We start from the raw sequence: 16,994 nt of genomic DNA, 5'->3' as shown, positions 1-16,994 counted from the left end.
AAATATACGTTAATAAACAATGCGCATTGTTATACATGAGTTTATTTATACATGCCGATTTTATTACTCGAGGCACCAGTAATACATGCTGAATATATAAAGTTTACTGGCAGTATTCGATTTAAATACGATCAAAATCTGTTACGAAACGAAATACGCAATAGACACGTAAGTATGAAATTATAAAGGTCTAAACAATTAAAAACATACATTCCATCACACATCATTCAATTGGTCGCAACACACAAACGTCGTACATAGATGATAACCACGCCAAAATATTAAATACGCTGTGTAAATTGTGTAACTATATAACATGTTACTATGCCTTTGTATTGTGTGTGTTCGAATACATATCATGCACACCATAATAGGATTGTGGCTAGACCAGCAGCGAAGCTAAATATAAGTTACTTTTAAACAAATCGTGCATTAGGACATAAAGGGCAAGAAGATCCCAGTCGTTCCGACGATGCATGGCGCCAGTGTAACTATGGCCACTTTTCCTGTTGCGACAGACAAGTCACACAGGATCTAACTTACTCACTACTATGTTATGGCCACAGTTACATTAAATCTACAGATTAAACTCGCTAAGACACCATTAAAGTTGAACGTAAATTTCACACGAATATATTTACATTTAACGAGTGCAATTAAAACTGTTGTATAATATTATATATGTTTCCCAAGAAATAAAACAGATGTTTTCGGAGATTTGCGACTATGTTAATAGTACAAAAATCGTAAAATACACTAATTATTATTTAATTAAAATTATGTCTGGGGCATGCACCCAAGATTTCGTTTATTTTTTATTAAAATAAGGGACGAGACGAGCAGGACGTTCAGCTTATGGTAATTGATACGCCCTGCCCATTACAATTCACTACCGCTCAGGATTCTTGAAAAATCAAAAATTCTAAGCGGCATTACAACTGCGCTCGTCACCTTGAGACATAAGATGTTAAGTCTCATTTGCCGACACAGTTATGTTTACACGTTACTGCTTCACGGCAGAAATAGGCACCGTTGTGGTACCCGTAATCTAGCCGGCAAACTGTACAAAGGAGCCTCCCACTATTTTTCATAAGATCGAAAAACATGCTATTGTTTGTATGAATGTATGAAAGTGAACCTCAGGATAAAAATCGGAGTTAGTCTTATATTGGGATCCCTTGAAAGCGAACACGGGTGCACTAATAGTGAGTAAACCATATAAATGACGACACAAAATCACCGGAACCTTAAAAAGTAGTTAGAGAGTTGACTAATGTTCGGTGCAAAATATCAAGTTTTTACGAGTTGAGTAAGACACGAGTGGCGGTCGGAACGCGACAAGTCTCCGCCTTGTACGGAGCGTTCATTTATGGCCGGTGATATACACAAGTATTGCAACTGCAACATATCAATATTTATATACAGTCTCGCATCTTAAATGTGTGCCTACTGAGAGCCTTTTGATAGGCGAACAAATCATAGGCTACGCGATTAAGATCCCTTTATGTATGGCCAGGGATTATAAAACTGACATTTATACTGCTTTAGTGTCCTCCACTCGCATGAAGCCTTTGATGAAATTAAATCGACATTCCCTTTTCAATAATCAAAACAGTGTGTGCATGAGACCAGACCGCACAAGTGAAAGCATCGTCATAATATTAAAATGCGAAATTTTCTCTGAGCGAGCGTTACATACCTTAGCGTGACAGCTCAATCTCATTCTTTAACCAAAAAATAAATAGTCAGCGTGCCTTCAGAAGCTTTCACTTCAACAACTATTGCTCTATTATTATAAAGTATCTCAATCGGTCATCAAGCTACATCCATACACCTCTCATTTCTACTATTTTTCGTTTGTAGTTGTTCATCCACTGGTACGCCAAATTGTGTCAAAGAAAAGTGTAAGATAATATATATAGATAGTATAAGTACATAAGTACAGCGGGTTATAAAATATTTATCTTTTATTTAAACTAACATAATACACTGATTATGAGACACAGATCCAGTTTGTCAATTATGTTTTAGAAATTGAGACCAAAATAAGCAGTCGGTACTTTACGGTCCTTACATTGAGGGGCGTGCCAGATCCTCAACTTTCAACATAATATATGAAATACTTTTAAAAATGGTTATTTTAATACGCAAACCCGATTCGACAGCTTCAAACATACATTCGATACTTATTGAATTAGATTTTCTAGTCCATTGGCCGGAAGATACGGTTTGCTTGCCAAGCAACAGGCCGGCAGCTTTTTCATCTTGCTTCAGTAACTGTCTATTTGTCCATGTATTTAGATAATACGAAGCAATGTATAATATAATAATGATATCTTTTACAAGATTACTCTCTCATATGATAGAAAATCTCCTACGTAATAAGTCTATACCATACTGTACAGGGTCGTGCATATCATATAGCACATAGCACAAGTGTTAAAGTTAATTTACTACCTATGGTAGGCAGTGCATATACGAAGCAAGCAGCGTTTCATACAACTTATGTCGGAGTAAAGCGCATCTACTACCTAGATCTACAGTGCCTACCTTTCTAGAAAACCAATGCACGCCCCTGAAACTGTATAGGGAGGGGGTATTTCAATAAATATGCCATAAACGAACAAGGTTGAGGACACAATGTGGTGGAGGATCACCACCTCTGTACTTTTTAATAAATATCCGCTGCCAATTATTATTCAAAATTAGAAAACTGTATAACTGAACAAATAAACTAAGAGTCGTTTCCCTATTGTCTGAAAACAATATTTAAACGTTCCTAGCGCTTGCAAAACAACGGTACTAATAGTCGGAAAACAATGCAACAATTCTAATATCAAATCATCATGTGATATTAAAATGTATCAGCGAGAATGTATGAATAAATAGTAGAATAGCGAGAATCGCGTGTACCTGCGATGCATTTCAGTGAAAACTAGAGAACCATTCAGCTGTGCTGGTGTGGACGTAGAAATTGGGTCGAGCCGCGCATACCGTTGTTGTTGTGGTAACGTCCCGCGGGCAAAACAACTATTGTTTCAATTTTAATAATATTATGTCATACTCGGTATCTGTTTGTTGTAGATTCAGTATAATATGCGCGGTCAGTTATGACATAAAAAAAAAACAATAACCGTTGAATCACACATATCGATGATTGTATATGATGATGTACGAAAAGTTATTGCGGGCATATTTTAAAAAGGGAACCTCCTTAGGCGCAACTAGCGCTCAAGTATGGATTGCTTGTTCTTGAACAATACTTCATGATGATCGGTTGAAGATTGGTGCGATTTGACTATGAGGAACATAATAATAACTCAATGGAAAATCCGTCAGAGTAATTTATTCACAATTATAATAACTTTTACTCGTAGCTTCGCTGCAGTTGATATCCTTAAATAGATGTCAAATATTGAATCGCGAAAATAATAGATAATAATTAATATTATAACGGGAATGCTAGATGGCGTTAGATTTTAATATAAATTCATTTAATAAATTTTTAAGAATTCTTATTTAATTATTAAGTAATTCAGTAATAAATTTTATTATATTAATTTTCTTTTAATACATTTTATTTATTTAAATTGCTCAAATCGCTCTGCTTGTATGTTGTTGGGCGTTCGAGCAAATATGTCGGTTAGAACACTGTATATAACAGATACCTAAGAAATGTTTTGGTGCAAAATGTCGATAAACACACTTATAATTCGTATTATAAGCCTCGCCACGATAAAGTTTTTACATCTGTCCTGTGGTGTTATGCCCACTTTGTTTAGACAGAGACTCATAAGTATGGTACGCGTAGAAAAAGGTAAGTAGTGCCTAATAATATGTTTTAACATAGTCGTGTAACGGCCGTTCCCAATATTTAGGCTATCTCTTACTTGACATAAAAATCGTAACTATCGTTGACTTTTCTGTCCCAATAAACTAATCGACGGTAACTCACCTTATCCGTACCGACGAATAGCTTACCAGCGATAGTAGTTTGTATAGAAATTGCAATTCACTTATCGGGTATTGACTTAGCTGATTACTAACAGTAGAAGGACTTAATTTATCTCTATCTGTTGATAGTATATTGGGAACGGCCGTAAGTCTTTGAAAATTTGACGCGTGAGTATTTTCCTCTCATTAAAGCCCAACCTTTTCCGAAGTGGTGGTCAATGCTAAAGTGTAAAACTTCCGATATTCATAAGTGTTATTCATTTGACCTAAATGAATAATGTGATATTAATTTGATTCAATAGACTTCTGTTACTTATTTATAGATATACTAGCTGACCCAGCAAACGTTGTATTTCCGATATTAAAATCGCGATACAAAAGTAACTGTACTTGATCGTAGATGGGTGAAAATTTGAAGTTGTATGTATTATTTAATGCTGACTCATAATCAACAAATTTAAAAAATTGTGTCAAAAAATTTAAAAAAAATTGGCGTGGACCACCCTTAACATTTAGGGGGTTGAAAAATAAATGTTGTCCGATTCTCAGACCTACCCAATATACACTCAAAATTTCATGAGAATCGGTCAAGCCATTTCGAAGGAGTTTAACTACAAACACCGCGACATGAGAATTTTATATATTAGAGATAGGCTCCTTGGATCTCCGATCTCTTTTATCTTAATTCGAAAACTGAAAACACATCGGTACATTGCGGACAAGGAGAGAACGGGGAGCAAATCTTAACATCGCGGGATTCAACGACTTTAAGTTTTGCGTCACCGACACTTAGTAAGCTAAATTCCAGAAAATATTGTTTGTACATACTTATGTATAACATTGTGATTTTCCTCTTAACGATCTACAAATATCAATCTTGGATAGCAAATAGAATCTCTTCTGTATTAGTAACGGTATCGCTGAATCGTATTAATACCGGCTGTATTGCCCCATAACATTATTAATAGCACTCTTAATATTTTCAATACAATAGTGAATTATTTCAAAAGCTAAAAGCATCGAATACTGAAACATTAAAGATTGAATTCGAATAGAAAGCCACCGACTTCAAAGCCCTAATACGATGTTTTACAGTAGACGTACTTAATTCGATTCCCCAGACAGTATCAACGCGGCAGTACTGATTAGCGAAGTCGTGAGTAGTATCTAAGAGGATTACACAGCTCCGGTCCTCATTTCATTACGACGACGATCCGTGGCGGATAAGTATGGACAGATTTTTGAACATCACTATATAAATAATCATGGTGAAAAAATTACAACATTTCTACACGATAATATTGATAGTAATTTATTACGAACAACACAGACAAACTCACAAGAAGGTCAGAAATATTGCAATATAAAAACTGAAAATTTGCTTTTTTTATTACAGGATTATATATTAGGGGCTAGAGTATAAAATTGCCGATTTGTACAAAAAAATTGAAATTTGTTTTTTTTTTTATTTAACATATTTATTTAATCAAAATAATGGCTATTATTATCTATACACTGCTGCCATCTAATAGGAAGGTTATTTATGCCTCTGCGATAGAACTGTGGTGATGATGTAGAAAATTGTCCAAATCATGTAAAAAATGGTGGTCGGTTGGAGCAAGAACTCGCGAATACGGAGGATGATGAATGGTTTTTAATTGCAGTTCCTGTAGAGTTAAAACAGTTTCTGGTGCTGTAGATCGGAGAAAGATTTAGTGAATAACACCATGCTGAGACCACCAAACAATTACCACTAGCTTTTTATTGATAAGCTTTGCTTTAGGCCACTGTTGCGGCGTTTGACCTGGGGTCAGCCATTGCATTTTCCGCTTAAGGTTATCGTAAGGAATCTATTTTTCATCGCATGTCAAATTCATGTATGTATAATAGAAATGTTTATCTTAAATAGTCAAATATCTTTTATTTGTAAGCCACTATCGCCAAAATAATGAATAATAAAATACAATAAAACATCTATAATTTATTTTAATGCATATTTGATAGTTTTAAATTGATTATTATATCAAATTAAGCACGTTTATCGCTTCTGTTATTTAAAATAGATAAACTTTACCTTTCACGCTATATCATTTGGACAAATATTTTTAATAGTTATGACGATGACCAACCGAGTGCGCGATACTATAGTGCGGTCGGGCGGCAGGCGAACTACTGAATAGATATAATTCAAATTTGCAATATTAACAATAGGTCGTGACAATATAATATAGGCTACATATTATCACGCGCATAACATATATTTTTGCTGCTTCATAGCATCCACGCGGACGAAGTCGCGGGCGGCAGTCAGACGTGACGTCAAAGTGTAGATAAACATAAGCAATGTTATGGTTCCTAGATATTATATTCGGTGGTTAGCGATATATCAAATTTAATGTTGATTTTTTATTATTAAATGATCTGTATAATTATAATTTACAATGACTGAAAGTGGATTTGTTAAAGTGCAATTAGATAATCTTTCGAAAATAGACGCGTTTACCATGCTATTTATGACGAGTTTTTTGTGTTTCAAACCTAGATTTTATTTCTGTGTTTTCAATTCGTTTTTTCTCACTTTAATTTGTCAAACTAATCATAATCTATAATTGCAGAAAATAGAATTTAATTGGAATTACCACATCCAATGCTTTTACTGTTGTTGAAGATCTCAAGGAGAATCATATAATATATCAATGTTAAAGTTATATTTTATAGCAATAAAGTTATAAACTAAATAAGAAATAACATATTCATTAAACTCACTTCGAAATTGGTACCTTGAATAATATAAGCAAGTCATAACAATACAAGCAAGTTGTTGGAGATACTTTATCTCATTGATTTTCTTTTTTTTTATGGAAGAGAGGACAAATGAGGGTACGGGTCATCTGATGTGAAGTGATCACCGACGCCCACATTCTCCTGCTATACCAGAGGAAATAGAAGAGTGTTGCCTGCCCTTCAAAAAAAAAGTGTACGCGCTTTTTATGAAGTACCATCCGTATGTCTAGGTCCATATAATTTCGCACATCACAAGGAAGCTCATTCCACAGTTACGTCGTACTTCGTCGTAGAATAAAGTTCCTTGAAAACCGCACTGTGGATAAATGATGGGGATATCCTTATTTGTGGCGTGTGGTGCGAAGGTGCAATTCGGCGGCATCAATCTAGTCAAGCAGCTCTTCGGAATACTCCCCGTGATAAATGCAGTAGAAGACACAATGAAGAGACGTCCCTATCCCCAAGTTATCATGACAGAGCACTTATTCCCACGACGACACACGACAATTCGAGCAGCTCTGCGTTACACGCGGTCAAATGGTTACTGTTTACGCCATGAATAGTTAAGTCTCATGCACTTTTCCAAGTTTTTTGCACACAGGCACCAGAAAATACTTATAAGCAAGTTTTTCTTGGTCAATTATTTTATTAATCACAAAATGTAATTAAATTTAATACGATTCACCAGAATTGTTACATATTTGTGTATACAAAGACAAGTCCAGATCACCCACCAATACCCCGCGCCCGTTCATTGTATGAATTATTATCATATTGTAAAGAAATATCATTGACTGAATTAGTTGTAATGCGAGTTTATAGGAATTTCTAGTCTATATAAGCCGGATAAGTAATCACAAACATATCATCTTCTCTGAAACACGCTGCATCTAATAGTATGAGTATTATTCCGATCGGTTCAGTGGTTTGCGCAGTATAACCGAAGGAAAAAACTGGGTATACATTTATTAGTACAATATAGATTGTTGATCTAGACTCTGACGTCACAGAAACCCTGCGGAAAATGGCGCGTTTGAATAGCAAAAATATATGCCCGAAAAGAATATTTATTTTCTGATTCAATAAGACTGTTTTTATCAATAATTTGATGTGTTTGATAACTTTTAGGATTTAAATAATAAAATTTAAATATATTTAAAAAACATGCATATTAATACAATTTTAATTAAAACGCTTACGTAAACTAAAAAACAAGAGGACGCTGTTAGTGAATTCTACCACAACATAATCTGTATCAATGACCACCTCCGAAACACAGATGGCGCTAGTATATTACGTAACTACTTAATTTAACTCTCGTTAATCTCAATCGCCAGTAATTAATGTCAATTAATATAATTAAGAGATTGTCATTCATTGTCAGATTACCTTCTTCTTTGCAAAGTAACAACTGAAGAAAAAAATCCAAATCAAATTGTTGATAAATATAAAGCTTTCTTCCGTGAAGTTTTCGCTATTTAATACATCAAAATCGATCCACAGCATATTAAGATAATCATCAACGTCATTTCAGCCGGAAGACGTCCACTGCTGGACAAAGATCGTCATGACGATCGGTCCTTTGCTGCCCTCATCCAACCTATTCCTGCAATCATGACCAGATCTTCGGCCCATCTTGCCCACCAGCACCACGTGTTCCAGTAACATTAATAAGATAATAATTATTCTAAATTTAGTTTAAACTCCCATAGCGTTGAATGATATGGCGGACAAAGTCGCGGGCATAACTAGTCGATTAATTAATATTTTGATTCAAGCACTAACCTGAGATCTTGCAGCAGCGCTTCTCCCTGCGAGATAGTGGCTGCACAGGCGTCAAGGCTACCAGCTCGATGCTGAGCGCACTGCTCTAGCGCGCGCCGAGCAGCTTCAGGCGTGTCGTCCGATGGATTCACACCACCACCACTGCGGAGTGTCTCCAACCATTGAAGAAGCTACAACAATATTTATTTTTTAACAAAATAGTGGTTAATCCATCGGTCTAGTGGTTAATCCACTAAGGACTACTGAAAATCAACCCTGCATTGGTATCATGCCTATGCAAGTTATCTATATTCATTCAGCTCCAATGATACCAATTAAATTAAGGACATAAATATTTTATTTAAATATATCGTGTTAATAATCATAATATATATGGATCGATGATCTGGTCAAGGTCGCCGGAGTAGGTTGGATGAGAGCAGCGCAGGACCGATCGTCATGGCGATCTTTGGGGAAGGCCTTTGTACAACAGTGGACGTCTTCCGGCTGATGATGATGATATCGTGTTATTTTTAATATTCTGCTTGGTTTGTTTTTCTTATTAACAAGTTTTAATTCCTTCTACTATAGAGTATACCATATATAAGCTCAGAAATTTACTATTTAATCTGATAGTTTTAAATTGCAAAAGTTTAACTTAAAATAATTCACAAACTGCAGAATTATGCATACTTTATCAGACTGACGCTATCTAATGCATAATTTTGTTTGGTTTATTGATGACGTTGGACCAAGTAACGAGATCCATATTCACCTTAAGTGAAACATTATCACAATAATGAACAATGTGGTGTTCTGTTTTGTACAAATAATAATATTTTTAATCTCGGAAAGGGCTCCGGTGACTTTGATGAAATTAAGTATACAGATAGTTTCGGAGGCGAGACATCGATCTAGCTAGGTTTCAATTTTAAAAAATATATAGTTTTATCCGTGTTTTAATGAGAAACAGCTACAATAACATTAGAATACAAAGGTAAATTTCGCCACTATATACAAGACTATAATAGCTCAGATGGGACGAATGATTCGAATCCAGATGTCCTATTAGTTTTTTTTTTGTTCAAGTTTTGTACATTCTTAAAAATCCGCGCAAGGCTCGGCTATCCAGATGTTTATTATTATAGTTGTAATTTTCAATAAAATTTGGTATTTGAAAAACACAAAATATTTCATTTTAAAAACACCCACTCCCTATACACGTACATTCTTTAAAGATGTTAAGTAATTTGGTTGGATTATATTATCTATGTTGTATAACTGTACTAACTGTATAATGTATAACTGTTATAAACTTAGCACACAAGACATTAAACACTGACCTGTATAAATGAAATATAATGTAAAAAACCACTGGATAGGCTGTTCCATATCTTTGACAGCACTTTTTTGTGCCTATTTGAAGTGCCACTGGCGAGCGTCCAGAGAATTAATTTTGACATATAATACAAATGGCTGCGAAGGAACGTACAATATTCTGAAGTATTTTGCAATTGAATTAATTTCGTTTTCCTTGTAATTTATACTTCAAGAATCAACGTTATAAAGTACACAATTGTTTTTCGTAAATAGAATCCCACCATCTATCGATGTTTGTTGAGTCTGTCATTACTAGATTTAGTATCGCATCAAACAGGCACAAAAGCACTTTAACAGCCGCCAGTCCAGTGGTATATAGTAGAGGTCAGTGGTCTTAAATCTTGAAAGCACCAATGTCATTATTTGACAATTGAAGTCCCCGTTCAACCCGCAATAATTGGTCGAGAGTGATTCTATACATATTATTCTTTTTGGAATTGGATGCAGAGCTTAATTCGTCCAAGCCAATTAGTCATCACATGTCAATTGCTTGTGTAAAGAATACCGTCTGCCAAGATCTTTATAATATAATTTCATCATAATCATGAACATAAACACGATTGCACTCCTCGAATACTCCTCCCATCAGTACCGTTACGGTATTGGATCGTTCACAGAGTATTCGATCCTCCACAACTCGGAAAATAACTTTAACCAAAAATATATTTTTGTAATTGTAATATAATCTGATTTGATTCCTATTTATATACTTCTAAATTTCATATAAGACATATTGATATAAAATTCTGTTATGGAACATTGCATGATTGATATGCGAGTAATAATTCGTACGTAAATAAAAACATTTTGATATAATATTCCTTACCAAATTATAAGATGGTCCTTATAAAAAAATGAGAATGTTAACACCAAATTATTTTACCTCTTTCTCATGTGTATAGAGCAGGACAGCTAGATCGAGTCGTCGTCTCCTTCTGTCAACTCTTGCCGCAAACGCCGCCACGTGCGCCTCTAACTCACGCGCCACGCCTAACACTTCCTCGGGATCGCATTCACCAGATCGAGCCAATTCATCGGCTGCGGCGAGGAGCTTCTCGGCGTTCGTATACGTATTCTAAAAATACAGCTTTATATAAAATGTGTCATATTAATCGCACTGTGTTGAAGGTTAGTTTGATAGTAGATTTATCTAATATATTAAATTCTCGAGTCAGGGTGTTTGTTACCATAGAGCGCTGTATGCCTTTATAAACGGTCAGACTGTGCCAATAGAAGCGCGAATGGCTGTACATAATGGAGTGCTTGTCGCCACGTTAACGTGATGGTGTATGGAAGTGAGATTTGGGTATAGCAGAAGAAGCATAAAAGCAGAATTAACGCAGTTGAGATGCGATCACAGCGTAGTATGTGTGGGGTATAACTGATTGATAGAATTCTTAATGCGTATACGAGCGCGCTGTGGTTTGAAAGAGGATGTTGTGACAAGGACTGAAAAAGGAATGTTGAAAGGTGCGAAGCACCCGCAACCGGCGAGCATGTATGAAAAGAGTAATGAATGTAGAGGAAGCGCGTGAGGTTTGTAAGGATAGAATCAAATGGCATTATATTGTCTCTGCCTACCCCGACGGGAACAAGTACTTTTTCGCTAATTTTGCAATCTACGTTGGGATCTCTCATTTTTATTTTACTTGTTTACAGCCCAGTTTTCTTAGTGATCTTATACTTTTGCACTGGTTACTACATAAATTTATCCATAAATCCAAAATTAGTTTAAAAGTATTAGTATAAAGTTAAGCTTTATATTTTTAAGGTTATCTTGTATAATCTGGAATCTTTAAAATTTGTAAATTTAAAATATAAAAATATTCTATGATAGTTACTCTATATTCACGCCCATGTATATAATTAACTTTATCATGTTTAATGATAAAACTCAATGTCGGTACTGATGCAGGTTAACTAAAACTTTTTATATATTTATTTCAAAGTTATATAAATATTCTTTATTGAAATAGATTTGAAGACTCTAAATATTTCTTTAAAATTAGTGAATTACCATATGTTCGGGAAAAGTAGAGGACGTGAGAAGAACATACAAGAATTTTAACGACCACACTTTCATCACAGATCAATCTCATTCAATATCCCCTAAGTGCTCAGCGCGTCGGAATAAGTTTTCATTTCAATAAGTATTGGTTATATTGATTGTAGTAAGTTGTTCTTACTTGTGCGACATTTTCGAAATGTTCGTGAGATTTCTGATAAACTCTGGCCTTGTGCAGATTCCGGCCGATACCGGTATTTTTCTGTAGGAACACTTCACCGTGATTTGCTAACCAATCCAGCACCTGCAAATGTCGAATTAATAAATAAGTGGTTTTTCGCAACAGAGTTCCTTCGTCTTTTATAAAAGGAACCTATTACCTTTCATGGAGATTTACGTAGTAATAAAAAAAGACCAAAAAAAAATATTTTCTATTCTAAATGATTTGAACATAATATATATATTTTATTATAACTACTGAATTTTACCATCATAATAAGTCACCAGTGATTATGTTGACTGTGAAGTCAACGAAATAAATTATGTTAAAGTTACCAGTAGAGTAATATTAACTAAATTTTTAAAAACTATTTCATTAAAGTTTGTATGTTGTTGACACCTGTCAACCACCTATTTGACAGATTTAGTTAGATCGGTTAAGTTCGGGCAAACGGCTACAGCTAATAATTATAGTAAAATCACAACGGGCACCAACCTGTCGACAATCTTCTTTGTATAGGAGTAAGGCAAGCCGCTGGTGCAGCTTGAGCCTCGCCTGGTGGTACCTCGCTTCGAGCGCTCTGTGATGCCCGAGGATCTGGTGGATGACAGCGAGCACGTGGTTAGCACCTGAGCTGTAGTCTGCTGCGGGGTCACCGCTGCTACCTGATGAGCTTCCTGTACCCTCCTTTTGCTATAAATCGAAAATAACTTTATTAAAGTTACTTATAGCACAAAGCAAAATATTCAAGCAAAAATAGCTCACTTCAAGAACAACCCACCATCTATAGAAACGTCTACAAAACACAATTTGCCTATGATTAGTTTAATCGGAAGTATAATGTTGTTTTTTATGGAATAGGAGGACAAACGAGCGTGCTGGTAACCTGGTGTTAAGTGATCATCGCCGCCCACATTCTCTTCCAACACCAGAGGAATCACATGAGCATTTCCGGCCTGTAAGGAAAGTGTACGCGCTTTTTTTGAATGTCAAATGGATCGAGCTGTTACTGGGGTGCACCTAACGAGAGATGACAATAATACTCCATATTTGACCGGACCAGCGCAATGTGGGCCGGCTTGAAGAATTGCCGTGCCCTTTTTATGACACCCAGTTTCTTCGAAGCCACCGCCTACCACCTTCAAAGACTGGCATTTAATCGCTCGAGATAACGAAACCCAGCATTCCAATACTTGGCGCGGATATAAAGGAAATGTTGTTGAAGAGCGGTGATACGCACGTATAATGATTCCCCCGTTTATATGCAAGGCTGCTTGACATTCGGAACACTTCAGAATTATCATTGTATTGAAAGTGTTGTCAGCGATATAGACAACAATTTGCATATTATTGTTGGTTTATTCTTAGGTACAACTTTATAACAAGTTTATGTGTAACAACCTTAGAATATAATTACGCTAATACCTCAAGCCGAAACGCTACTATCGCGGCAATTGAAAGATAATTATTTTATAATAAATCTTAAATAATTTATGCATATATAGAGCCTCTTACTGTTAGGCAAGGCATGATAACAGGCCAGTTCATAACCTTAGTGTGCGTGACAAGCTACGTCTTACACTCGCGATAGGTATGTCACTTTGGTTAAGTGTGCTTGTTGCCCAGTTCACCGTTATTTTTTTTAACGTGTTCACAGCTGTCACAGTATATCTAGAAGTATAAATTATAATTATAATATCAAATATTATACGAAACAACACTGGATTACTTACCATATCAGCTGGGTCTGTTTGATGACAAACTTGCACTAAGTGATCAAGTTGATACAACAGCTTTTTACTGGTAGAATGAACCTGAAACAAATAATTTTCTATTTATTTATTACTTCTAAAGTGACATAAAAATTACTTTGTAAAATATAGTGGGAGGGAACTAAATGACGTCTCATGTATCTTAGCCATATCTCTAACATATGGCTGCCAAACTTGGACTATAAACATAGTTTAAAACGAGGAGCATGCTAAAGGGTGATGAACCGAAGCATAATAGGGGCCACACTGAAAGAGAGGAAAAGAGTAGGAGAAATAAGGCTTACAACCAAAAGTAGATGACATAAAACAAAAATTAGGCAGTTGAAATGGCAATGGACAGGACATGTGACCAGAGATAAAAGATGCAACCACAAGAAGCAAAAAGGAAACAGGGCAGAAAATTCATGAGGTGGGAAGATGATATAAAGAAAATTAGTGCTGGACTAAAACAACAAATGAACGGAAAATATGATAGAAACTGTAGGAAAACCTGTGTGTCAGAGGACACACTGTTAAATTAAAATATAGATAATATATGTATAAAAATTTAATGGAAATAGCGGTTTTATAATAATAAAAATGACATCTGGGTATGGTCGGTGTTTATTAGTCCACTGTAATAGAAGAACAGAATGAACTTTAAGGTGGATAAGGACTGTACAGTATCCCAGCTTCGGGTCACCTGTTACACCGTCAAAATAAACACCGTCTCCTATACTATCTTTACCACGCAGCAATAACACACATTAGGGTTATCGGCATTTCAGGGGCCCATAGCGCAAGGAAGTTCATTGTACAGCTGGTTCCATGTAGGGTAATGAGCTTCCAGAACAGTTTAGCGGAGTACAGGATGTAATATAAAAAACACACTCAAAAGGGATATGAGTGTTACAGGTGTACCTACACACATTGTGTTTATTATGTTTATTTTCATAAAAAAAGCTAAGTTTTAGGTGTCACTTTGTATTAGTGTGCGTTGTGCATTGCTCAAATTAGATATTAACTGTTAAACGTCAATTTTTTTCGACGTTTTCGCAGCTGTCATAGTGTATGTAGACGTATAAACGATCAAAGCCGTGTGTACCTCGGTGTATGCTTGACACATGTGTTCGTAGAGCTGCCGGTGGCGCGCGGCGTGTGTCTCCAGCGCGCGGGGGTCGCTGCACGGCGCCCCGCCCTGTCCGGTCGCCAGTTGTAGCGCCACCGCACACTGCGCGCCCCACCCACCTACGGCCGACGCGTACGCCTCCGCCTTGTGGTGAAACACCACCGACAGCGACAACACCGCCGACCGCTCCTCTAAGCCTGCCGACAGTCAGTCAAACCGTTACCCACACTGTTCATATACATGTTAATACTATATCTCTAACTAGAAACATGAAACGTTCAACTTGGCTAGCAATGAAAGTATATAATTTGTTCATAATAATAGAATTTACAGCCTTTGGAGGCTCCTTTGCACAGGATGCCGGCTAGATCATGGATACAACAATGGCGCCTATTTCTGCTGTAAAGGAGTATTGTGTATAAATTACTGTGTTTCATTCTGAAGGGCACCGAAGCTAGTGAGACAAATAAGACTTAATATCTTACGTCTTAAGGTGGCGAGCGCAATTGTAGGGTATATCAATTACCATCAGCTGAACGTCCTTCGCATCTCTTTCCTTATTTTTTTAACAAAAAATAATATAGTATGTAAGGATACAGGCTTTATTGGTTTAATAAATACATGTAAATAAATAAAACAAATAAACAGTAATTATTATTGTATAGTTTTCACTTCTATCGGCAATCTCCATGTTTTTTATTTCATATTATTAATATATTAAGAATATAAAGACCATTCATTCGAGATGAATGCATGAAATCAACGCCTCGAAAAACACAGCAGTTATTAAAGAACATTAGGGTTCCATTACAAAACTAAAGGTGTAGAGCGAAGAGATTTGAGCTAGCTAGTAATAAATGAATGTATGCACTACAAACCAGCTGATAACTGCTTGTAAGACCGTTCAAGTCGATGAGCTAGTGATGTTATCTGTGTCTCAGCATAATGACGTTTGTCTGCAAGTCTTCTGGCGGCCGCCGTCACTCGAGCTACACTCGGTCTACCGCCGCCAGTACAAGCGGCCGCGAACCTAATCAAACAACACACACAATTACTGTAAACGAAAACTTACAAAAGGATAAAAAAACAATTCGGCAAACTTTATTTGCCGCGACATTTTGCGTAGCTTACAGCTGATGAACTAAATAATGACTGACTTATTGGCTTTAAAAAACTTCTGTTTTAAATGTTATGGTCATGGAATTCTGCCTTAGACTTTATTAAAATTTTGTATGTAATTTTACTGTCGTAATAATAATTGCTATTCACACTTAAACTGTTTACATTCAACCTGTTTACGACTATTCTAGGTATTCATGAGGATCCAAGTTTTAAATAAAAGCCGACATAGCCGAATGGTAAAAATAAACATATTTCGGTGCAGTGTCAATTTATTCTATATTTCAGTCGAAATAACATAGAAACGCACATAGCCAATACCAGATAAATATTTTTTTTGCAATTTATGTTAATACACTAGCAGACCCGACAGACGTTGTTCTGTATATAATAAATAAAATAATGTTTTTATATGATTTTGTCAATAATATATCATAACATCAAAAATTACTTCGTATAATATGCACCCTGCTGTCGTAATGAAATTGTTTCACAGTAGAACTGTCAAACCGTGCGTCAATAAATTCTCTCATAGAAATTATGTATGGACACATCAAAGGAAAAATAAATTTGTTGTTTTTATTTAATTTAGCATCATTTTCCTATTTATTCACCTTGTAAACCTTCTGTGGACATCCACAAATAATTCAAGACCAAAATTAGCGAAATCGGTCCAGCCGTTCTCGAGTTTTAGCGAGACTAACGAACAGCAATTCATTTATATATATATATATATATATATATATATATATATATATAGATTACATATAGCTCAATGCTTATATAAAGCAAGAAAAAACTCTAAAGAATAAATGTATTATTGTAAAATAATGCAAAACATTGGCTTGTGCAGTCTTAATAAAAAACCCTCATTAAATTAATATATTC

At 35.6% G+C, this 16,994-nt stretch overlaps 1 protein-coding gene across 1 annotated transcript in view; it reads right to left on the bottom strand.

The window, feature by feature from the left end:
* The window catches only part of LOC126978875 (triple functional domain protein), a 187,012-nt gene that overhangs the window by 157,847 nt on the left and 12,171 nt on the right, over positions 1 to 16,994 (bottom strand). Inside the window, exons 8-14 of the mRNA XM_050827991.1 lie at positions 15,866 to 16,017; positions 14,964 to 15,184; positions 13,841 to 13,921; positions 12,603 to 12,800; positions 12,069 to 12,191; positions 10,766 to 10,957; positions 8,524 to 8,693 (exon numbers count right to left, since the gene is read on the bottom strand). Coding sequence (XP_050683948.1) covers positions 8,524 to 8,693; positions 10,766 to 10,957; positions 12,069 to 12,191; positions 12,603 to 12,800; positions 13,841 to 13,921; positions 14,964 to 15,184; positions 15,866 to 16,017 — 1,137 coding nt within the window. The remainder of the gene's footprint in view (positions 1 to 8,523; positions 8,694 to 10,765; positions 10,958 to 12,068; positions 12,192 to 12,602; positions 12,801 to 13,840; positions 13,922 to 14,963; positions 15,185 to 15,865; positions 16,018 to 16,994) is intronic.

This window comes from Leptidea sinapis, chromosome Z, assembly GCF_905404315.1.
Source record: "Leptidea sinapis chromosome Z, ilLepSina1.1, whole genome shotgun sequence".
Classification (NCBI taxonomy): domain Eukaryota; kingdom Metazoa; phylum Arthropoda; class Insecta; order Lepidoptera; family Pieridae; genus Leptidea; species Leptidea sinapis.
This window is presented reverse-complemented; position numbering and strand designations above follow the sequence as displayed.